General features: G+C 42.7%; 1 protein-coding gene across 2 annotated transcripts in view; it reads right to left on the bottom strand.

Moving 5' to 3' along the window:
* Positions 1-19,315, bottom strand: part of SAMD4A (sterile alpha motif domain containing 4A) — a 51,350-nt gene extending 32,035 nt beyond the window's left edge. For both annotated transcript variants that reach the window (XM_053475341.1, XM_053475342.1), the window contains exons 1-2: positions 19,209-19,315; positions 17,485-17,949 (exon numbers count right to left, since the gene is read on the bottom strand). In XM_053475341.1, coding sequence (XP_053331316.1) covers positions 17,485-17,680 — 196 coding nt within the window. In that variant the 5' untranslated portion in view covers positions 17,681-17,949; positions 19,209-19,315. The remainder of the gene's footprint in view (positions 1-17,484; positions 17,950-19,208) is intronic.
* Positions 19,316-24,534: the final 5,219 nt, after the last annotated feature.

Raw genomic sequence — 24,534 nt, 5'->3', positions numbered from 1 at the left:
CCTTTTTATTTATTGGGCCAGCAATGAAAAAGCGATCAGCTTTGAGTAATGGCTCAGACGGAAAAAAAAAGACCCTTAGGGATTTAATCACTAAACGGCCAGTAAAGTGCATGACTAAGGGACACCCCCATGGAAAGTATCATTGGCAAGGGCCAAGTTAACCTACCCAATGAATGGTTAACTCATAATTATTAAAACTTACTTAGTTGCATTGACAAAGAAAAGCCAGGATTTGAGAAGTTTAGAATTACAACTCCTGGTTTAGTGAATAACCTCCCAAGCACCTGGGAACACTTATAAGAATAGCATTCTAGAAGCATTTCTGATGCAAAGTGGTTAAAGGGAAGCATCTACCGCGAACAGTCTATTGGTTGCTATGGCAACAGCATCACCATACCAAGAGACCGGTCCTTATTCTGACTTCTGCTGAATAAGTTAAAATCCCAAACTATAAAGAGAAAACTAGTTTCCTCCTACATCCCCCTCAAAGCCGCCTCTAACTGCCCTTTGTTATTAGCAAGTATTTAGTAATTACGGTAAAAGCTAAACCGTACCGCAGGGCTGGGCATCATGCGGGAAAAGTGACAGACTGTATGAGTAGAGAAATCTTATCTCTTAGAGTGTAACATTTAAGAAGAGACAACTAAAATAAAAAAATGATACACATTAATCACATAAAAAACAAACAAAACAAAAAGACAATTAGTCTATTGGTAACCTCCATCTGGATAAGGCATCGTTTTACTCCTAATAGTTGCTAATACGGTCTAATGTATCAAGAGGGACAAATAATAATAATAAAAAAGAATCTATAATAATTTAACCCTATGCACATTTCACTATAGTTATCCCTAAAGCATCATCAGGGGGCTTTCTAAAGAGACAACGCAGGGATGCGAACACCACAATATTTGGTTCTGGTAACAGTTTTATATATGTAACACCTGAATGCAGGCGACTCAAATCATTTAAAGAATTAGAAGTCAAGGTTCCCTTGAAAACGCTATACAAAGCATCTGATTAACACATTCGGAGAGTAACTACATAGACTCTACATGACGGCCTATTAAAGGGTTAATATTTTGACGGTCTCAGGGTCGGTTCCCAGGTAATGACTGTGACCTCAGCTAAAAGCATCTGAAAATACCGGCTTTCCATCTTCTATATTCCACAAGTCAGATCTGGCGAAAGGAAAGAACAACATCAAAAAAGGAAAGATACGAGAGTATGTCGTGTCCTGGGGAGATGAATTATAAAAAAGGTGCCAGGAGGCATCTGCATGTAATTATAATACATTACTGGAGTGTAGGGTTCTTCAGAAACCTTGCACATATACGTATATTCTTGCAGAATTACTATTTACTTACAAAAAGGCAGAATATTCAGGAATAGAATGGTATTCTAGGGGACACTACACACAAAGGCCATGTTATGTTTCAGGAAAGGTATACAGAAATATACCACTTGCAAATAAAAAAAAAGTGTATGTAATGTAAGGAAGTTTTACTTTACTGAGAAGATGGTAGATAAGTAGAATTGCCTCCCGTCAGAAGTGGTAGAGGCTTATACATTGAGGGAATTTCAAAATGCATGTGGCATGTGGATTCGTGAATCCAAGACATGATCAGCAAAAAGGGGGCAGAGTAGAAGGGGTGGAAAGGTTCCTACCCGTTATCTAATTCTGTGTTTATAGGGCTGGGTCTGCCCACCACTCCGGCATTCAGATAGTTAATACAGGACTACTGCATTTAAACCAAAACACATCTGCAAAATGGGACAGGCATTTCCAAAATAGATTTAAATTTGCGTTTCCAAAAATATTTGTGATGTGCTTCAGGTACAGAAGGGCCATAGTTCTCCCAGTTTCTCTCAGTCGTACCCACAGTGGAACCAAGCTGGCGATCGTACCAAGTTTCCATGGCAGGCGGGGAAGGGTTTTAGAGTAACACACTTGTGTAGTCACAGGATGAGCTACCGTTTAGCAAACACATAGTAAATGAAATGCCAGCGGCAGACAAACCGGAGTCTCACGGAGCCTCCGGCAAAACAAAAGGACCTACTATTTGGTCTATACGCCAAAAGATTTGGGTTAAAGGGAATAATGAAACAGAAAAAGAAGGTGAACAGGAGTGCAGACTGATGAAGAAGCAGAGAAAGAGGTGGATGGCAGGCAGGTTATCTCCAGGAGACAGAAGGTTGGCGAACCAGCAGGCTCCTTGTTTTCTTGGGACTCTGGTTTTTTATCTCTGATTGTTGAAAGAGGTTCAGTTATTAGAAAATGGATCGTTTTGCAGCCTGCGTGTGTTATGTACCAAGATCTTTTGGAAAATCCAGTCAAGGGTTAATTGACATGTGTCAAAACGTAAATGACGATTAACAAAATTATCTCACATTTTGCTGTGAAAAGCTATACCTTTGAAACGGATAAAACAAACTCAATAAAATAAAATACTTTAATATGCATTCACAATACCTATAGGGAAGACCTCCCCTCCCAAAAAAAATCTTACTTTAGGAGAAGCTGCAGCGCAAAAACTCTTTCCATGCTCTGACATTTTGCACCACTGATTGGCTGATAGAGACAGCCAATCAGTGGCAGGAAAGAGTGTACCTTGAAATCAATGGGCGCGCTGTATCTGCGTACGCACCAGGGTTTTGTTATACCTGCCCCGGGAACCCTCTCAGGTCTGCGGGTCTCTCACGCATTTGCTTATGCGCAAAATATTTCAACAGTAGAATAAAGTCGGTATTTCTCAAGTTTCTAAGTATGTTCCGGGAAGAATAAAAGTTAACACTGCACATAACCCCCGGGTCTTGTCACTTTGTGCACGCACAGTGCCCACTTCTAAACACACAAAGGCCAGGACTGTCCAAACTAACTCAGGGTTGTTAATTGGATAAAAGTTTGTCTAGCTCATTGTATAGGTCAAACGTATTATCCTTTAAACCAAAACAGTACGGTGTTTATGGCAGCAGCATCTTGGAACGGAAGCGAACATTCTGATGAAAGATCAGGACAAACATATTGTGTCTACTGATAAGCAAGAAATAAACATCTCAGCGGAGGGGAAGCAAAGACACTAAACTATTAGACACGCGGTGCTCAGGAGCGGACACGTAACGCGCCACTTGTGACCGTTCGGTGCAAGCGAGTTTTGTTGTGCCGCGTGCCCACCTCCCACGTGACTTTATGTCGGTAACATACAAAGCTGTGCAAGGCATTATTAGCAACAATAATAATAATATTCAATTAAAGGTGACCCATTGGCATTAAGTGGTCTTGTCTGCGGGAACTTTCAACGCCCCCCCCCCAATCGTTTCCTGGCGTGTACGCGTCTTAACAGCTGGGGATCCGGCTCCCGGCTCCGCTGTCCGCTTTTATAAGCCTGAGATACTCACAACTTTGCAAACCAAAACATGAAAAATCTTTTGCGAAGAATAGTAAAAAATTGGGCTTTTTTTAATTTTTATTTTTAAAACAGGTCTCAGTTGGCACTGTGATTATTGGACAAGAACCGATGACCACATTGGATAGTCACTAAAATGTCCTAAGGTCAGCTCAGCTGTTAGTTGGCAGCGCTTAACGGCACCCGGAGCCTAGCCAACGTCGAGGCCAAGTGCCACTTAATCGATCCTGGAGGGGATGTAAAGTTATCCATAAATCCGGTTAAAAGAGTGCAAAAATATAATCGCATGGTCACTCTAGAAGTCATTCCGCCAGTCTACTCCACCGGCTCTAACACCACCAATTTTCCTTGGCCCGTTTTAAATTGTATCCAATTATCTACAGCATGTATAAAGATAAGCACGCTTTTCTAATTTAATTCGGAAAAAAGAAAGAAAAGAAAAAAAGCATTTTGTTTCTCTGCTGCTCAAAATCCAGGCTGCGGAGCATTTATCAATCACCCGAGTCACGCAGAGTACAACGCCGCTACACTTCTCTACTGAACCAGAGGTCAACGACGAGTCCTATGGCAGGGCTCCAGCGATCTATTTCAACGCCATTACCTATGAGCAGCAAATCATGTGCTAGTGTCACTCTAAAGCTTCCCTACAAGCTCTTCACCTTAAAACGTCCAAGCAAACACAACATAGACGCACGGAAACGTTCCCACGACCTACGTCGCCAAAGACCTATGGAGAGCACACACACGTTTTGGGAGAGCACACACACGTTTTGGGAGAGCACCCGCTCCTGTGGCGATAGAGTGGCCTACAATCCTTACATCGATAGATCATGTGACCGGCGGCAGTACAACAACGTTTATAAGATGAACATTGCTGTTCCTTCAAGAGAAAATGTTAGTTCTGTTTTGACCCAATTGGTGTCCGGATATCCATACATCGTAATATATGCTGCCTGGCACTTCCTCTGGTTCTAAAACTTGTGGTCGGATTCTATTAAGCAGAGTAAGGGGTGATTAGATTGTAATGTAACCTTACGCTATTTGTTGCGGAACACGCGGAACTCTCCTTCACCCTGTAAGCCCGCTGCGGCCCCCACACTTCGTCTGATCCAGTTAACTTTCCCATTCATGATTCCACACAGAACTCTCTGAAGTGAAGGGGGGGGGGATCAGGGGGGCTTTTGAATTTTCCTTGCTGTGTAAAAGCCCTCGTTCAGTAACCGCGCATGTAACGCACACAAGGCTGCCCTGTTCCCTTTAAAAGCCGCACAGCGGATGAATAATCCCTTTCACAGCCGCTGCAGCTTATATGGAAGCTACATAAGTGCTAGAGACGAAAATGTTTTTGCAAAAAAAGTCTACTAGAAAACAGATATTTAGATAAAATAAAAAAATCAGCATATAAAGATTTATAAAACACATCATTAGGTGTGAATAGAGTCGGTGGAATGAGGAAGGCCACAGCGGAATGGTTAGTTTTGTTTGTATTTCAAGCCATTTACACCAAACTATATACTTGGTGCTTTACACATAACAAGCAGATGTCCCGATGGCTGGGTGCATGAATGTGTATGTAATACAGATCCCAATCTATACATTCACACACATCTCTACCTGCATATGTATTATATGTCTGTTTCAATTCGCAGACACAAAGCGCACGTATTTAATAATATCAGGCTGGGGACCTGTTCATTAAGCACGCTAGGAAAATGCTGATCATTTAGAAAGGAGGGGGTTTGCGAACAAACGGCCATTTTTTTGTGCGAAGCGTTGATCGCTCTGGCCGGGCTGAAAGCGAGTGAATCATTTCCTCTCTGACCGAGGAGCCGCGCTTACTAAAACAAACGACAGATTAGCCTCTTGTTTGCTTTATGAATGAGTTCGCTAAAATTACAAACCTGCGCACATATTCACCATGACAAAGAAAAAAAAAAAAAAAAAGCCCTTTTCCTGCTCACCGTATGATTTGTTGGCACTAAATTTCCCGATTTAGAAAACTCATGTGAAGAAGAGTTGTTGGCTTTCGTATGGAAAAGCACAACAGCAAATTATTTCAGAACGTATTTCCTTTATGCCACATAATCTTCGGATGCTCTGACATTTCAATCGACGATCAGAGGAGTCGGAAGGAGAGCACAATGAGGACGACACTCAATGCAAAGTTCAAAAGACACCAAACACAATTTAAAACCAACAAACGTAAGAGCGACACGAAGAAACAGAACGCAGCTCAGTGAGGGCGACACGAAGAAACAGAACGCGGCTCAGTGAGGGCGACACGAAGAAACAGAACGCAGCTCAGTAAGAGCGTCACGAAGAAACAGAACGCGGCTCAGTGAGGGCGACACGAACAAACAGAACGCGGCTCAGTAAGGGCGACACGAAGAAACAGAACGCAGCTCAGTAAGAGAGTCACGAAGAAACAGAACGCGGCTCAGTGAGGGCGACACGAACAAACAGAACGCGGCTCAGTAAGGGCGACACGAAGAAACAGAACGCAGCTCAGTAAGGGCGACACGAAGAAACAGAACGCAGCTCAGTAAGAGCGACACGAAGAAACAGAACGCCGCTCAGTGAGGGCGACACGAAGAAACAGAACGTCGCTCAGTGAGGGCGACACGAAGAAACAGAACGTCGCTCAGTGAGGGCGACACGAAGAAACAGAACGTCGCTCAGTGAGGGCGACACGAAGAAACAGAACGCAGCTCAGTAAGAGCGACACGAAGAAACAGAACGCCGCTCAGTAAGAGCGACACGAAGAAACAGAACGCCGCTCAGTAAGAGCAACACGAAGAAACAGAACGCCGCTCAGTAAGAGCGACACGAAGAAACAGAACGCAGCTCAGTAAGAGCGTCACGAAGAAACAGAACGCCGTTCAGTAAGGGCGACACGAAGAAAGAACGCAGCTCAGTAAGGGCGACACGAAGAAACAGAACGCTGCTCAGTAAGAGCGACACGAAGAAACAGAACGCCGCTCAATAAGAGCGACACGAAGAAACAGAACGCCGCTCAGTAAGGGCAACACGAAGAAACAGAACGCCGCTCAATAAGAGCGACACGAAGAAACAGAACGCCTCTCAGTAAGGGCAACACGAAGAAACAGAACGCAGCTCAGTAAGGGCGACACAAACAGAACGCCGCTCAGTAAGGGCGACACGAACAGAACGCCGCTCAGTAAGAGCGACACGAAGAAACAGAACGCCGCTCAGTAAGGGCGACATGAAGAAACAGAACGCTGCTCAGTAAGGGCGACGCGAAGAAACAGAACGCTGCTCAGTAAGGGCGACGCGAAGAAACAGAACGCAAGGGCGGCGGGTCCCTGCAAAGCTTCAATAAAATATGAATTCCCATAACGCGATCTATGCCTTAAACCACGAGAACTTTCTGGGTCTGTAAACGTATTCTGGGGCAGATTGGCTAAGTCTAGCCCTAGCGGGGGGTTGTTTTGGGGCAGATGTTTCAGCCACTATTCCTCAATAAAGGCAGCGGGGTATCCAACAGATACTTTTCTGATGACTGTTTGATGCACATTGATTCCTCAGAACAGATCATATCTCAGCACTCATTAAAGACCACAAGGTTAAATACCTGTTCAGCATCCCATTAAGTATACCAGCCTTTTTCTTTTGAAGAGCATTATTGACTTATTTCAGTTATTAGCACCGGGTATCATCCTACAGCAAGTTAAACAGAGACTGTACCGATCACATTCATTCGCAAAGCTCAACGTTTATAAATAAGTGGAAAAACACACAACACGGAGGACCCATGCAAATCAGGAAATTACACTTGTGAATAGCCTATCTGAGCCAGTTTAATTAAGATTTAATTTAGCACAGCTAATGAACATCCCCCCCAAAGAAAAAAAAACCACTGTAGTCTACCTACTAATGAGGCAAAAATTTAAGAGACACGCTGTTCTTGGCAGTAAACTGTCGCATGTGATTTCTCTTTGGTTTATTGTTTTGCCACAACGGAGTGTAACGCTGCTCCAGGTCATCGTAACAAAAACAACTTTGAAGAGCGATCTAGGATATGGGCTAATCTGGCAGGGGAGAGTTCTTCTAGCAGCTTAACAGGAGGAGTGGAAGTTTCCTTGGGAAATACCAAGTAGCAGAACTTACCATCCCAGGAATTTTCCACCGCCGCAGGTCAGCGAGATTTGGCCCGGTTCTCAGGTAACGAAGTCACATCGTATTTTAAAATAGAAATGAATTAAAGCAGATCATTCACAGAAAATATGGAATGCCAGCAGCCAAGGCTCAGTTATAACCATCACATACAAAATAACATTTCCCATGTATCTTATTATCCTTGATACAATAAAAACAAACACAAAACACACAAAACAATATACAAAGAACGGAGGCTCCAGGACAGCGCTATACGCAACAATACGGAGGTCTGCAGCAAACCAGCGCAGCCTCTGGGGAACCTTCTACCTACACGTGCGCCTCAAAGCGTGGCACGTTGTGGGTTTTTTGGGGTTTTTTTTTTTTTAAATGGAGGTGAATGACCGGTCCGAAGACCCTACACATTTTACATATCCTAATAAAATATCAGACGATTCTGGGGTGAGTCCAATAAGCATCAAGTTCCAGGAAGCTGCTCTGAAATAAAGGACCCCGGCGAGTTCCTCCAGCATGACGCCGACAATCCCTTCATTAAACGCACCGGTTATATCACATGAGGTTACACAAGTTCGTGTAAAGACTACATGTCAGTACATCTGTGTGTCAAAGACGTTACCGACAGCAGACTGCGTCGTCCGACACATTTACGAAAAAGAATGTAATCATTGCGAATAGTAAAGCCGAAGGCGCAGGAATAACGCATCGTTCCGAGCAGTCACAACAGGCGCTATACTATTCCGTGGGTCCACATCTGTTACTTCCCATCCATTCAGCTCAATTTAAACCGCAAGGAGCGAGCGCTGCTAAAACCGTACCAGCTGACCGTTCCTCCTACGGAGGGGCGAAGAACTTTAGACAGCTGCTGGTTGTGAAAGTGTTCGCAGGAGACACCGGATACTCTGAATACATACAGAGACTTTCTTTCTGAAGGATTTAAAGGATAACCTTCACAACAAAATAGGAAGCTTAAAGGATCGCCCCAGGGCCGGTTTTCTGTTAAACGCGTTGGCATTCTTGAAGCTGTCTCATTGACCTCCTCCTCAGCAGGAGTCCAACTGAGCATGCGCAAGAACCGCGTACACAACCAACCCCCCCCCAGTATCCGTGGAGAAAAAAAAAAAAAACGTTGTTTCCAAACTAGAAAACAGGTAACAGATGCTTAGAATTAATTCACTTCGTTCACTTCATTAGATAACGAGGGGATCAGGTGTTTTAATAACTACCGGTATATTACAACCGTCAGCAGATCCAGCCCACGACGTCGCAACACAAACCAGCCGAGTCAGCTGGAAACCCCAGCAAACACCCAGATTTCCTAAATTTAGGTCAAAAGAAACTTCACAAGAAAAGGAGTGAATGCATGAAACAGACGCTACATCAGAGAGGGGCGTCTAATACCCCATACAGCCCCCATACACAAAGTCTTTTCCCGTAAAGGCCAAAAACAAAAAACAAACAAAAAAAAAACACTCCAATGGGGAGCTACTGGCACATGCGCAGTAGTGGGTTTCATTAGACCCCCGGGAACTCCCTGCATGCGCAGTGGAGCTGGCAGATGAGGATTCTATGCACACGTGCGCTATATAAAACATAATAAATACACGGCTTATTTTCATATATCAAGTTTAATTTAGTCACAAGCCTATATTTCTGTCAAACGATGGAAGTTTGTATTTGCAACAAGTTATAATAATAAAACCAAACAGAATCAGCAGGTGAGCGACTAGAGCGCCATCCTGCTACCCCTGTTGGATTTCAGCACCAGTAATGGCGTCCCCCCCCCATCATCGCAGCAGTCAGGTTTTATTTATTTATTTTGATACCACCAAGTCTCAAATTAGATAACGGCAACTCAGTCCAAACCATGTAAAGGCGAACATAACGAATCTGGCGGCGGCAGCGCTTGTGAGCAGCATCACTGCCCATATTTTACACATCCCGCTCTATTACGTCTAGGGTCACGTGACGTCTCTTAAGACCAGTCTATCCCTCGCCTAGATTGTAGGCTGAGAATTGCACAGAAACATACTTTATGATCTTGAGAATAATTCTAGCGGCATGAACACTTTTCTTTTGCAACAATAATTTGACTGATGGACAGTTACTTGCGAGGAGAACGCAGTAATCAAAACCACTGAATGTCAACGGTCACCTTAACTAAAATAAAGTGATAATTGGGTTTAAAGGGGCTGCTTCATAGTAAATTGTCCCCTTTAAGGAGTTTTTCTATGGCATGGAGGGGTTCAGCAGAAGCTCTCATCCATTTCCACAACCCGTAGCTCCTTGGCTTGCGGAAGATGTGTTTGCCACTGTGCATGCGCAGTATACTTCCCGCCAGCCGGGAGCGGCTCACGCGATAGTCCTGCGCATGTATACGCCGATTCAATAGGAGTGCTTTCCTGCACATTTATGCAATTTCCTGCTTAAAATGAGAGAATGATGCTTATAAAGACTTTCTCTCCTAGCAACAAGAGAATGGTCAGCGAAGGGTTACAGTACACAAGCACCAGCACACAAACATCTCGATTCTCGACCCTAAGAACCCCGTTCAGGGCCGAGACATCCCGAACCTGGCACCGCCGGGCCAAAAATAGCCTGTCTTTTGTCAAATGCAAGACGTGCCGTGTAAACAGAAAGAGATCCTAAAACACGGAACAATGTTTGGGAGAAGAAGTCTTGGCAAAGGAAGGAAGAATAAAGGACAGTTCCGAAGAACTGCTTCAAATGGTGACGGATACTTTAAATTGCCGGCCCACCCAGAGCTATTTATAACCAGCGAAGAAAAGGGAAAGAGGGAAAGAAACGTTGACCTTGTCAGAGTCCGCGTCTCCTGTATAAACAGACTTCATCCAATCAAAAGGGGAAGCCATTGCTTTTTAAACTTTATAAATGGTGGTAATGCGGCTGGGTGTTCAGCACTCCAATCCTCAGACTGCATCAAGCTAGATATACGGCACACTACTGTGCAAAAGTTTGGGGTCGCTTAGAAACATCCTTGTGTTTGAAAGAAAAATAATTTTGTCCAGTAAAACAAGAAATGCATCAGAAATCCAGCGCAGACGGGGTTAATGACTATGGCAGCTACAGACGGCTGATTTTTAATGGAATATCTTCATAGGCGTACAGAGGCCCTTTATCACTCCCATCACTCCTGTGTTCCAACAGCCCTTTATCACTCCCATCACTCCTGTGTTCCAACGGCACTTTATCACTCCCATCACTCTTGTGTTCCAACAGCCCTTTATCACTCCCATCACTCCTGTGTTCCAACGGCACTTTATCACTCCCATCACTCTTGTGTTCCAACGGCCCTTTATCACTCCCATCACTCCTGTGTTCCAACGGCCTTTTATCACTCCCATCACTCCTGTGTTCCAACGGCCCTTTATCACTCCCATCACTCCTGTGTTCCAAAGGCCCTTTATCACTCCCATGTTCCAACAGCCATTATCACTCCCATCACTCCTGTGTTCCAACGGCACGCTGTGTTCGTTAATCCCAGTTTAAGATTAAAAAGCTAACTGTTAGAAAACTCTTTTGCAATTACGTGACAGCTAGAAACGTCCTTGTTTAACATAAAAACAGCTCAGTGACCCCAAGCTTTTTATCAGAGATGTATATATGTATTCCTCCCCAGGCTCTGGTTGAAGCAGACACGCTAAGCTGTGAATGAACCAACGATAGAGAGCCCAACAAATAATATTTTCATTCATGTGTAAAACAAACTCAATCTTTGGTTCAACGCTTTTGTTTAGAAACACCAGCACAACAATAAATATGTTATTAGATACATAGTGACCTCTGCTCATCATACCATCCAGTATCAATAAAACGAGGCAGGTAAGAGGCTCGGATCCTCCGCTTGTATCCCTCTTGTAAAGCGAGTGCCACGCGGCGAGCGCAGAAGTAAAAGCCGGTGAATAGCCTACAGAAATGTTATTTCCCGTTCAAGGACAGCTAGACACAGAACTACCGTCAGCCTCAACACGTTACTAACGCGTTTCATGTTAGCGCCTGTAATATCACACTTTTCTGTATAAATATATAAGGAGAAAGAAAAAAGCAACGGGAAAAGAAATGTTTCAATGCAGAAAAGGATAGATATCTTTAGGGACTTTGGCGTCTTCAGGCTTCCTTGGCCCGTGCCGAGCAGATGGTAACTTCATCAGCGGCTCCCAGCGTACACACACGGCGAGTTCCATGTACACGTGTGACTTCTGTGTAATTGTTCGGACTGTTCCATAGGTTAATTGAACGTAAAGATGCACGCTATGACATCATGTGCACTTTAAGGTATATAACAGCCAGGTGTTACCACACATCTGTAAACGCATAGGGGTTTCATCATCATTATGCTTCCTACGCATTTATTCTCCTTCCCTGGCACCCAGCTATTTGGCTTACAATGGATGTGTTCCATCAGACCAGTCTCCTGCCCTGCATTATGCATGCGCAGAATACTCACTCCCCCCGCCTGGCAGCTCCGATGAGCCCTCGCCGCACGCATGTGCTAAAAAGCGTTCCCATTTACATCGAACGAAGCACTTTCCTGCCAGGACACAGGATTTGGGGAATGATCATTAGTTCTGTAACTGTTCCACCATTAATCTTTTCCAGCAGTAACAGTATATTGTGGGTTTTGACACAGGTATGGGGAGCAGACATGTTTTGGGAAAGGATATTGAAGAGTATGTATTTCTAAGCATAATATTGCATGTTTTCGGTTTACACGTTAGGAACGAGGACATCAGTATCCAAGGCGATGCTTATTTCTATACAGTTTATTATTGTGCCTTAATGTTCCTTTAAGAGTTCTAATAAAAAGCGGAAAAAAAAAAAAATGCAAGCCGGGTATAGACAGCTCTTTATTTTCCCGATATTTTTCACCGGCGCGCAGCCTCTGAATCAGCCCAGTGTAAACTTCCATGAAAAGCAATTTGTTCTGACCCTAGGAAAATGCTGTAAATTCAGCAAACAGTATCTCTCGCGGTGTCTGCTTTATCAACGTATCGTCTGAACTGGAAAGAAAGGCAATCTTTCTCCATGACTTACAGTGCGGTTCCACCTAGACTAAAATATTAACGGAGTGATCTAGGACACCTAGTAAAGAAACTCATTTTATTCAGTTGTTTCATGAAAAAGAAGGGCACTGCTCTGTTGCTATGGCAACGATGCATTTTGACCAGTTACTTGTGTTTGCCCCCCATGACTACAGGCTAGTTCCATGAACGCAAGTCACCAAAAATACAAATGGAGAAGACTCGGTTGTACTGGGCAGGGTCCGACCATTCAAACGTTACGGAAATGACACAATCTTACACTTTTAAGCCGATATTGATAAGTTTCCTTTTAAAACTCCGTATAAGTTTCAATAACTCTGGCCTCGAGCTTTCATTACTACAAATAAACGTTTATTATAGACACTTGGCCCTTCCTCTTGCCTGCCCAGCTGATACCCCAATCATATCCACTTCAGAAGCTTTTGGGGGGCTCCTCTAGCCCTAACTCCTTATTTAAGACACATCCCTTTCTCCCTATTTTGGAATTTCTAGTAGAAAAAAAAGAAAAATCAGACAGAGGGACCTCAAGTTCCTCCTAAAGCACTTCCGCCAGTCAGTACCCGCAGCATTCCTCCATTGTACTGGCTGCATTTGGCACTCTGTGTGGTGTCCATTCTAGTGCTAGATTGCACCCATCGTACAGCGCTGTGGAGTATGGTGGCACACAATAAGACATATATATATATAACAATAATGTTGAGTACATACAAATTAACCATTAGACATGGGAATATCCAGCTTGGAAACAGGTCCGCCGCCGCTATAAGACATTGGTGGGCCTTGGGCAGAACTTCTACAAGTTGCGTTTCTTTTATATTGGCCCGTACTAATCTAACCCATTCCAGACTTACCTTCAAGTTACCATATTCTTAAATTAAGTCGCACATCTACCCTTACTAACCACCTTTAACAAGCAAAGCATATCTGGTATATATAATATGTAAGGAAAAGCCCTGAGAGCATCACAGATACGACAGACTTAAGTACTTGGCCAGAATTAGCCACACTGAAATGTTATAGGGATACAAAGTCACAAGCCCATTCCTAGAAAACGAGGGCCTTACGCGACTCTGAAATTGATGCTTTGGCCAACCAGCGCCGAGACAGAGGCCAGAAGGGAACTAAACCTAGGCCAGCTGACTGGACCACTCTATTGGTCTTGTTACCATAGCAACCAGTTTTGAATCTCTGTGCCAGAATTTCTTTTTAAAAATAACCCCCAGCCAGGGCTATGCAACCCCGGTACATGGCAAGTCAGAAAACTTGAGTTAATATTATACTAATAAGTTGTACAGGCCAATTTACGGATGAACGCTTACCGAATTTACAAATATGGCTGCCAAGACAGCATAGTTCTGCACCCCAGCCATAAAGTGTATATTATCTATATATATATATATATATATTATATCTTATATACACACACACCTATTACCCATGTATATATGCGTAGAACCCAGGTCCACTTACAAGTCCAAAAGAGTTTGCGCTGCCATATGAAACAGAAAAAGCAGCTCTTTGGGGCTCCTGTGATTTAAAGAGGACCCATCAATAAATGATGAAAGTGCGACAGATATACAGTGTCACATCACTATCATCTTCTCTAAACAAAGAACATGTCGTGCTTTTTAATTGGCATAAAACTAAATCCATAGCTTGTGTTAAAGGTGGGTTCCCTAAACTGTTTTCTCTTAAAGAGCCTAAAAATGTAAATAAGACCCTGAACACATTGGCCGCTGGATGCCGAAAGTGCTCAGAGCTGGTAAACTATTAACTCTTAACACCAGAAAAGTGCTCGTGTCTCTTATACACGCCAACATATACACAGAATCATAACTCTGAGCCCCGTAACAACGATTAAATACGACAACCTCCATCGGCTGGCGGTTCTGTTCTGAGTCAGTAATTACATAGAATAAAGACCCGTTTAAATAGGTTGCTGGTTTCATTAAAGTATTTCAAACGTTAAATGACTTAAGACAAGTTATTATTAAAACAGAGGTTTATTTATCTTGAAAGAGCTGGCAAAGTTATTCTTTATATACAGTTTATAAAGTTATGTTTTAGTAAAGGTGTCAGGGCAGGATCGAGGAGAAAATTCCCCCATTTACCTGCGGAAACCCTCACGGGAAAAACATTGTTCCTGTGTCAGTTCCCAGCGACATATACACCGAGAGCGCAGCGGCGTATGTGACCAGCGACCACCCGTAATGCCACAAAGCACATGCTGACCCGGCAGGGATGACATTACTGAGGGGTACAGCGCTACGGAATTTGATGGCGCTATATAAAACAAATAATAAAATAATAAATAACCATGAACTGTAAGGAACGAGAGAGATGAACCACTTCAACACAGGTGCCGTATAAAACGGTTTAGGGACCTCAACTATCTACGAACTTGATTAGGGGGTAAAAAGGAAAGAGCAATAACAATGTTAATCCTCTAGAACGTGTTTCTTCTGACACGGAGACGAGGGATTATAGGCATTGATCACTTTTCAAGACTAACACTATTCCCTTAAGTATGGTACACGTAGTGAAAATGCTGCAAAGGAGCCGGGCACACAGAAGACTTGACTTTTTGGTGAGGCGTTGGGATGACCGTTTGCCGATAATATCCCTTGAAGACATCAGAGAATCTCTTCTTTAGATAAACACCCAGAGAACAGCCTTTCTGCAGAGGGAGAGAAAGATGGGTCTAGGTCTAACTACCTGCCGAGAAATTAGGTTATGAAGCTTGGGACTGGATGGTCCATTGTTGCTCTTGCTTTTGGCAAAACAACTTTTTGCACCAAAGAAGTGAACTTTGAGTTTAAAAAGTACCCTATAGTGTGTCACTGGGACAGATGGCGAAGGGGTCATTATGATTTTACATGAATGGCAGCACAACGTGAAAAGGACTCCCCAAAAAAACAATACTGCTTTCTTGCGCGGTCGGTGACTGGTTGGACATTTCATTCTTGCAGGTAAAAACAGTCCAGAGAACTAAAAAAAGGGATGAATACAGGGACCACTTATCACGTAATTTGGCAATACCACCAATATTAGTGCTGCCCCTGTAATGGAGGCAAATATTTCCCAGCCCATTTGCCCAAGACCACCGGATCGCCCTCCAGTCTTCTAGACTTCACCTGGGCCTATGAAGCTTAAGTGAAAGTACATTAGCCCAAAGAACACGCTTTACTTCAAAAGTTTAAGGTCATTTTTAAGGCCATTGAAATGTACAGCGACACAAACGTCTTCAAGAGAACTTACATATTAAGTTAATCGTAATAGTTAAAAGGTTGATTTTTGTGTTTTTTTGATGCTGTCTGTAGGGACCAACAGGTCAGCCGTGCATCAAAGTAAAAGTAGAACACATATGCCGAAGTCATAATTAAACTTCATAACATAATACTCAGCAATCCTTCTGCGCTCTGACAAAGAACACTCAGCCGAATACAGTTTTTATAGCAGTGCTTTGCCGTAAAACCTTACATTTTATTGGCTTTATAAACACATATTTTAGGTATAGCCCAGGCCTAGAGCCGCCTGGTTTTATCTAATGGCAGCAAAGACTGGTGCCAAATCTCACAGGCTCTGTACTCTAATACAGAACAGCTGGAAGCAGAGACTGCGTTCCTTTCTTAGAGCAAACACTGGGGCTCAGTTCCATATCCTGCTGCAATCAGGCCTAAACAATTCCACCAGTCACAATGCAAGTGACAGCTTATTCCTCCCCACACTGGCCGCTCTATGCACATACGGTATGCATTATGTATGTTATTTGGGGCTATAACACATACACCTGTACATTCCAAATATAACCAGCAATGCTCATAAAATAAAAGCACCATCCAAATCTTATTCATGTTATGCTATTATAGATGTAGCGTCTATACATTATATAGTCTATTAAGACTTTTAAAAGGACAGCAAGAAATGAAAATCTAAATAATTATTAAAAAATATGCAAAGAATGTTATGCTCTCTGAACAACGATGGGTAAAAAAAAAAAAAAAGATCCTTTCTATTTTTTTTAAATATGGTAAGCTCGGAGTATCCTATCCAAACCTGAAATGGTTAAAGCATTCCATAGTTCAGGCCTCATGTTATAAAAAGCCCAGCGCGCTAATAATATGTTTATGCTGTATGTTCCCTGAAACAAACCGGCCGCGCTGCCAAAAAATGATCAGAACACCCAGACTTTACGTGATATGACTGACTTATTTTGCAGGGAACTGCATGAAGGAGAGAGAGAGAGAGAGAGAGAGAGAGAGAGAGAGAGCGAGAAGAGAGAAGTGGATCATTCATACATCAGTTGCTGAAATGGTGAATGGATTCTGATAGTAGTGAAGGCTTTGCACAAACAATAAAAGATACCAGTTGGCAGGAGGACAGTGATGATGCTGGGTGCTTCTTTTTTCTTGCTTCTCATTCTTACGTGTGGTCAGCTGAACAATGATTTGAAATCCCCCACAGGAATCTGATGTAAGTAACATCTAGCAACGAAAACAAACTTGCCACAATACCAAGTTCTAATCTATTGTCTCTCCCAATGGGCAGTTCCATTGCAATTATGTATTTCTTTATAAAACAAAACATTAAAAAATAAACAAGATCCAGAAGAGTGAGAAACGCAACAAGTATAAATGCCGATGGACAAAGTTTTAGAACTTCTGCTGATAGACACCAACTCTCACAATTCTCAGCCAGTAAATGGAGCCTTGTGGACGCTGTGTTCTGCATCGGCTGCACAGATGCTGGCTGCGGATCTGAGATATAACATTCTGTAACATTAAATTGCACCTGTGTTACCAAAACGCAATAAACTCTGCACGCAGCCCAGCATGTAAGCAGTTACTGAAAAATAACATATATATTAATATAACTCCTACCTGGATTATTCGCTTCCCCTTCAAGCATGTGCAGCTCTGTACAATCTACTAAGGAATGCTCGAGGCAGATTTGAAGGAATCTAGCCTGGGTTGTGCTAACCCTTTTGAGGAGAGAAAGTAGAGCAACAGTCTGTTCGCATTCATTCCAGCCTTTAAACCATCCAGAAAGCATTCCCACTTGATCGCGAAACATCATGATTATGGGGAGGTTTTCAGGATCCGTTGAAAAAGTTTGGAGACTGACGATAGAGAGCGGTCTCGGTGGAAGAAGATTTTTGCGGTCAGCAAACGTTCAATCTAGATGACAGCAGCACGGATTATTGTGATGTAGCGAGTTCCGCCCCGAGCGAGCATACTCTTCTCGTAGGATCGCTGGTATTATTCAGAACGGCTCCTTTCCAGATCTCGGGTCCCTTGGGTTGTTCTCTTACCCTCCACACCCGCATTCCAAGGCAATGCTCACAACTGCAAAAATAAAACACTGCTGTAACACACACTTCATCAGAAGCCCTGTGACAACGCGATGCAACCCTTTCCAAATCCAGAGATATTATTCTATTCTGGATTCTCTGTACACCCAATTCCTATTAATTGAGCAGAGGGACCAAAGCAGCAACTGCAAGTCATACAGCGATGGATACAGGGAGAAAGCGAGAGTGGATGGGCAACCGTGTATTAATGTAACACAGCAGGGAGGGGAAACTTATTTTTCTTCCTTTTTGGTGCAGTGATGAAATCCGATTTAACTCTGTGTTTTTGCGGGTGGAAGACCTGGCTGCACCCGCATCACACAGAATCAGATCCTCCTGAAAAATATACACATAAATTAAGATTACAAGGTCAGCCCCCCCATATCCTTCTGATTTACAGGGGGCGGCAGGGGGCGACTTCAATCTATTGGGGAATTACCTCTATGCAAGGGGCTGGCTGAATGCCATCACCAGATTCATTTGGGGGGCCGCTGCATGAGTTAATAAAGCGGCGGGTGCTGAGGTCACTCGGAATCCGTGCTATTTATTAATGCAGATCAGATCGGTTTGAACGCCCCTAAACGCCTGCAAAGGAAAAGTTGACTTCCTGTGGCTGATACTAAAACATGAACAGCCCTGAATGAATCAATGTAAACCTTTCACATAGGAAGAATGAAAGCAACACGTACAGTGTGCAGTACACAATGTACGATACACACACTATACATACATACATATATATATATATATATATATACACACACACACACCTATGTGTTCTCAGATATCCTTATGCATTATATTTTAGATATATATAAAAAACATAGCATACATATCATTATTTTATAATATATATAAAACATTATAACATATATATATATATATATATATAACATTATATTCTAACATGACACAACATATTCTAACATACATATAACATATTATAACACAAGATTATATATAACGTTATATTCTACCATGATAGATATATATATATATATATATATATATATATATATATATATATATATATAACATTATATTCTAACATGATATATATATAAAACATTATACACACTCATGCATTGTAAGGGATGAGGCAGCTGTCTGCATTCCAGTAGGGAAGTGAAGCCAGTACAGACAGACAGACAGGACACACAGCGCAGCTCAGTTGTCCCCCGGCTTCATGCTGGGGTCCTGCAGTCCGCCACAGAGCGCCCCCTCAATTACCCGCCACACAGAAGTTGCCCCTACCTGGCCCCTGTCAGAGCCCCCCGCGCCCCGCCGCTGGTTGCCGGAGCTATATGAGCTGTTGCTCTCCCTTCCAGGGATTTGCCATGTTGAGTCGCAGCATCTGCCCCCCTCACTCGCACAGACTCTGAGGCAGCGAAGCGCCAGCCCAGGCTTCCCACATGCTAATAATTAACATAAACCATTACGTCATGGGCTCGGCACTGAGGGGGGAAGGAGGGCGGGAGGCACCAAAATAGAGAAGGGCTCACCGGGGAGGAGCGGGTCGCATTCCGTGCGCTGCGGCGGCCTTGTCTGGCATTGGGAGGGGAGACCGCAGAGGACAGTGGGTGGGGTGGACTGAGGGCAGCTGGAGAGCACCGTATTACCCGCTGGGGATTTTTCCCCTCTGGACATATAACCCCCCTCTGTGCACATTCCTTGGTTCCCTCCGCCCAGTGAGTGTCGGCAAGTTGGGGGGGCCTGGAGCAGGGAGTCCCCAATACATTCCCAGTGTCTGGGGCGGGAAACTGGGGAGCACTTCATAACCCCCCCTGGACAACTTATCAGGACGTGCCCCATAACACTAACTGGACTACCCCAGGGGGTAATTTACCCCATGCCAGCAAGTTTAACTGCCCCAGAGAGTGTATTATACCCACCCATTCAGTTGCCCTAGAGTAGGTGGCTCATACATGCAGGGATGGGGGTTATCTATCATATTAATGTGTATATCAGCGGCCGAGTCATCCTATACAGGTTGTGTGACGTAAAATAAAAGTACAACTTGCAATATTGTCGTTTACTTCTGTTGCTGCTATTATATATTCTCTATACGTCTGATAATTCCACACAGGGGGCTTACACTCATCTCATGCCTGATTATGGTAGAAATGGTGGCAATTGATGAATGAAATGAATCATCATCACTCCTCTCACTCTAGCGATTTACATTGAATGAGATGGAGTTCTGGGGCATGCTGTCACAGCCGGGATTGTCTTCTAAGTGGGCTGCACCCAACAGTACTGTAGATCTGACACAACAGAAGCTCATCAAAACAGTCCTATACCACCCAACATTTAATGTCCAAAGTGGGTCACTTTTGCCCTATGGGGCATGGTTAGAAGTGTGCCTCGGGCTCTACCAAGCCTTATTACATCACTCCTGATATCTATTTATAAGAGTTTGGAAGAAAAATATTGGATTACGCAATTTAATTTCTAAATACATTCCCTGCTGTTTCCATTCACATTTTTGCGGGTGATCCAAACAGATGGGGCTGAGTTGAGCCAAGACCCACTAAGCAGACAGATGTTCTCGTGTGTCAGGACACCCCAAGAACCCGTTGCCGGAGGGGAAGGTCTCTCTTATGACTGCGTTCCTCCCAAAGGAATTGCGCAACTCGTAGTGCTTAAGGGGAAGTGCCACTAACATAGCTTTTAGCTTCATTAAATTTACAAAAACTACCTAAAACTTGTGTTTTGTGATTATTATAATTGGTTTTTGGATAGATTTCATTTAGATGCAAGGATGCAAATACGTGGCAGAAGCAGCATTTCACTTAGTTTTCTGTACATACATTATCTCCCATTCTCTTCCCCGTAACAAAACAAACGGAAATAGCCATATTCCATTTGGAAAAGAGACCTCTGAGTTTTTGAATAACTTTTTCTATGTTGACCCAATGAAACAAAGGCAGTAATTAAACAAAAAGTTAAGTTTGATCCCACAATATTTGCAAAAGGGTAGATTAAAATATATATATATATAGCTTACTTTAATCTAGAAACATTACATACGTTTATTTAATGTACAGAATGCAACAGTTGGGGAAAGTGACAGATCTGCTTCAACCTCTCTAACATTATAGAATCTGTTATATGTTGGGAATGTTAAGGATTCCAAAGGACGATTTGCATAGGAGACTTTCTTATTTTACTCTTCCTTTCGCATGGGTTCTGATAAAGAGGCCAAATGTCGGCGAGAGTGTGGTCTCAGGCAGATTTTCCTTCTAAATTTAGAATGCATCAGCGTGGACTGGAAGTTTGAAACAAGAACGAACCTGGAAAGAAGAGCCATGTAGGCTGATATAGAACAAACTGCAATGCAGTAATTCTGTTAAACAAAGTCTATATTATTATTATCTTTTATTTATATAGTGCCAACAATTTACGCAGAGCTTAATACAATACATAAATTCAAGGGGTATGACGAGACAAGAATTGACAGACTAAGACAAACCGATACATTAGGTAGAGAGGCTCGGCTCGCAAGCTTACAATCTTGAGGGAATGGGGTGACAAACAAAAGGAGAAAGGGTGAGAGGTAGTGTGGCGGTCGTATCAATGACAAGGAGGTTTTAGCAGCTAAGATGTTGCGGCTTCTCTGAAGAAGTGAGTTTTGAGATGTTTCTTGGATGTTGGAAGGGAGGGTGAATGCTGAAGGTTCAGTTGAAGTAGATTCCAGAGATATGGGGCAGCTCGAGTGAAATCTGCTCATCAAATGTATAACTCACAATAAAGTATTCATAGGGTCAAAGGGCTAGGTACTAATAATGATATAGTTTCTGCTATTTTAATGTATTTGATGTACTAAACCCCGTGCAATATTTTCATTGTACCTTTTGAGTTTGAGAGCAATATTAACTCAAGCAGTCAAGGTGTGCCTGGGTTCCTCCATAGTGTAAAAGGACCAGCTGGGGAGGTCAGAGATCTCCCTTGTAACCAGCTCACCGAGCAGCAGCACACCAAGTGCCAGATCATCTAAGAGGTTCAGAGTAAGTTGGAAGGGTGTATTCATTAAAGCAGAGGTTGGAAGGTGAGTTTGCAGTTTCTGCTCAGTGTCTTAAAGGATGATCAAGTGGACATGTGAGAGTGAGTCAAAAATTATTCAGACAAAGTTTTTGGTTAGTACTTTTTAGCTCTTTCATTTTCAGGCAACGAATTGCGTTCTCTACCCATTCGTTTTGGAAGAAAATCAAGCAGCATTTTTTATTTGAGAATGAAATTTGTTTACCAGTGTCTACATTCACCCACATTTATGTCACCCAGATTATGTCCGTGGAGATGTGGACGAAGATAGGAGATGAAAGAGAGAAGATGAAGAACAAGAAGATGTGGAAGTGGTTGGCAGAGAAGGTAGGGAAACATTTAGAGAGTGCGTGAGAGAGAGTGAACAAGAATGAAAGTGAGAATGAGTGAAAGGGCCTGTGAATTTTAGATGAAAATTCTGAACTTTTTGTTTTGTTTTTATACACTTCGTGGGGGTTCTGGCTTCGTTTTCGTGGGTTTGTTTGCCAAAATTCGGTAAACTTGCAATTGGTACCAATGCAAATGCACAAGTCTATTATCAAGTGCCACCCCTGGTGAGCTTCGAGCACAAGAAGAGCTGAACTGGTCCTGAAACACATAAGTTCATTTGAATTTTAAAGACTCGTGCTCACCTAAATGAGGCATATTCTACTCCTATGTAGAGAACGATATCATTTATGTTTAACACCCCTGTTCCCTGCTATTTTTGTCACAAACTGCAGCCTAGTGTTTTATTTGTATGATGACATATTGGAGAGTTAATAACTGAACATTGAAATCAGGTGAGGGGAAAAACACAAACGTTTTAATAAGCGACTTTCCATCAAATGAATGTATCGTGTAGACTGGAGATTAAAAAAAACACTGCGTGACTCAGGGGATCCCGGGACCGAGGAAAGGACAGCTTGGCACTTCCTCGCTGTCAGCCAGTCTCTAGCTATGACGTCAGTGGAACACGGTGTTGGAACGAGTTTGCATTCCAAATACCAACCTGTTTCACTAACGTGTTCCTGACTCCAATTGGAGATTTCCACAAGCTATTTGCTGCATTGAAAAGAACTCCATTCTTCCACGGAAGGATATATTAATCCCATAAAAGGAGATTAATCTGTTCAAACGGACCTTACTTATTCAGGGCTAATAATATTGGTACATAGAGTACAATAGATTAATACGAACAAGTCTATAAAAATAAAAGACGGCGTGTCAAAAAAAGTCTGCTCTGAACTTTGGGGTGGACACCGGGTTTATCACTTTTTGATTCCCAAGTTAGCTGCATGACCCAGACAGTAACACACACAATACATGTATATGGAACTCATTACATACGGTATATCTTTACGTGTACAAACTCAGTAACTCGCCTCGTTCAGACTGAGCTTGGCGATACGACAATTAGTAGTACTAAAACATTTGACTGCTTACCCGCGTGATTCATTTATGATTCATTCAGAAGAGAAAAAACAACTGAGAATGGGATTTGTGGCTTTTGATACAATGCAGGAGAGTCTGTGTCACCTACCATTCTATTCTTTTTCATACATCACCCTGCCGCTGAAGGGTTGGAATATATTTCCATACTGGGACAGGGAAATCCTGGGAGTTAGTAGAAAAGAACTCCTATCATGCGCTTACTCTTATGTGCAATTAGGAGAATCTTGGGGGTCCGATGAGCTACTCTTTGAGTCAAACAATAAGATGATCACAAATAGGTTTTCCTTAAGCCTAAGCACTGTGAGAGTAGAAGGCACTTGTTTCTTGCCCTTCCCCCTCCAAGAATCCCCCTTGGTGGCCAGATTTTTCTGCCTTTCCATCACACTTGGCTCTGCGTAGTGGTGAAGTAGTACTCCAGGACATGATATCACTCCTAGCATCACCGGTAACCAGAGGGCACATACAGCGTTGTACACCCCTCCAGGACCTCTTACCGGTTGCCTCCAATAACCTCCTATATAGGCTCCTAAACATCAAGGACACTCCAGCCATCGGATTTACTTTAATGTATATGATTGGTGAGAGTCCGCTTTAAATTATAAAATTTTCTTGCCTTGCAAATTCATGAAACTTTAAATATAATGTAATTAACATCAACACATATTCCTGGAAGATTTAAAAACAAATTATATTTTACATTTCACAATGTTAATAATAATAATAATAATAATTACATTTTAGTGAATTTAAATATTAAATCATTAACCCAGAATCGTTTTTTTACTCTTTAAAACATAAAATTCTGCGACTGCTGTTTGGCTGCAACTCTCATCACATCCAACCAATCTTAACATCCAGAGGGCCACAAGATGTGAACTCCCTGGAAGACAAAGGGTTTTCTAAGCAAAGTCTGAAGGAATGCAGCGTCTGTAATATGAAGCCAAACCTTGAGCTGGGAATTCCTCCTTTGTAACTTTCTCGCTCTTCGCATTTATGTCCCATGATGAATGAACGCCTTTATGTAAAGTACATCCACCAGTTGAAGCAAGTACAGAATGAAATTACATTTTGAATTGGCACTTTTTGTTTATATATCCACTATAGC

This window comes from Spea bombifrons, chromosome 9 (genome assembly GCF_027358695.1).
Source record: "Spea bombifrons isolate aSpeBom1 chromosome 9, aSpeBom1.2.pri, whole genome shotgun sequence".
Classification (NCBI taxonomy): Eukaryota; Metazoa; Chordata; class Amphibia; order Anura; family Pelobatidae; genus Spea; species Spea bombifrons.
The sequence above is the reverse complement of the archived record's forward strand: the minus strand, read 5'-3'. Positions and strand labels throughout refer to the sequence as shown.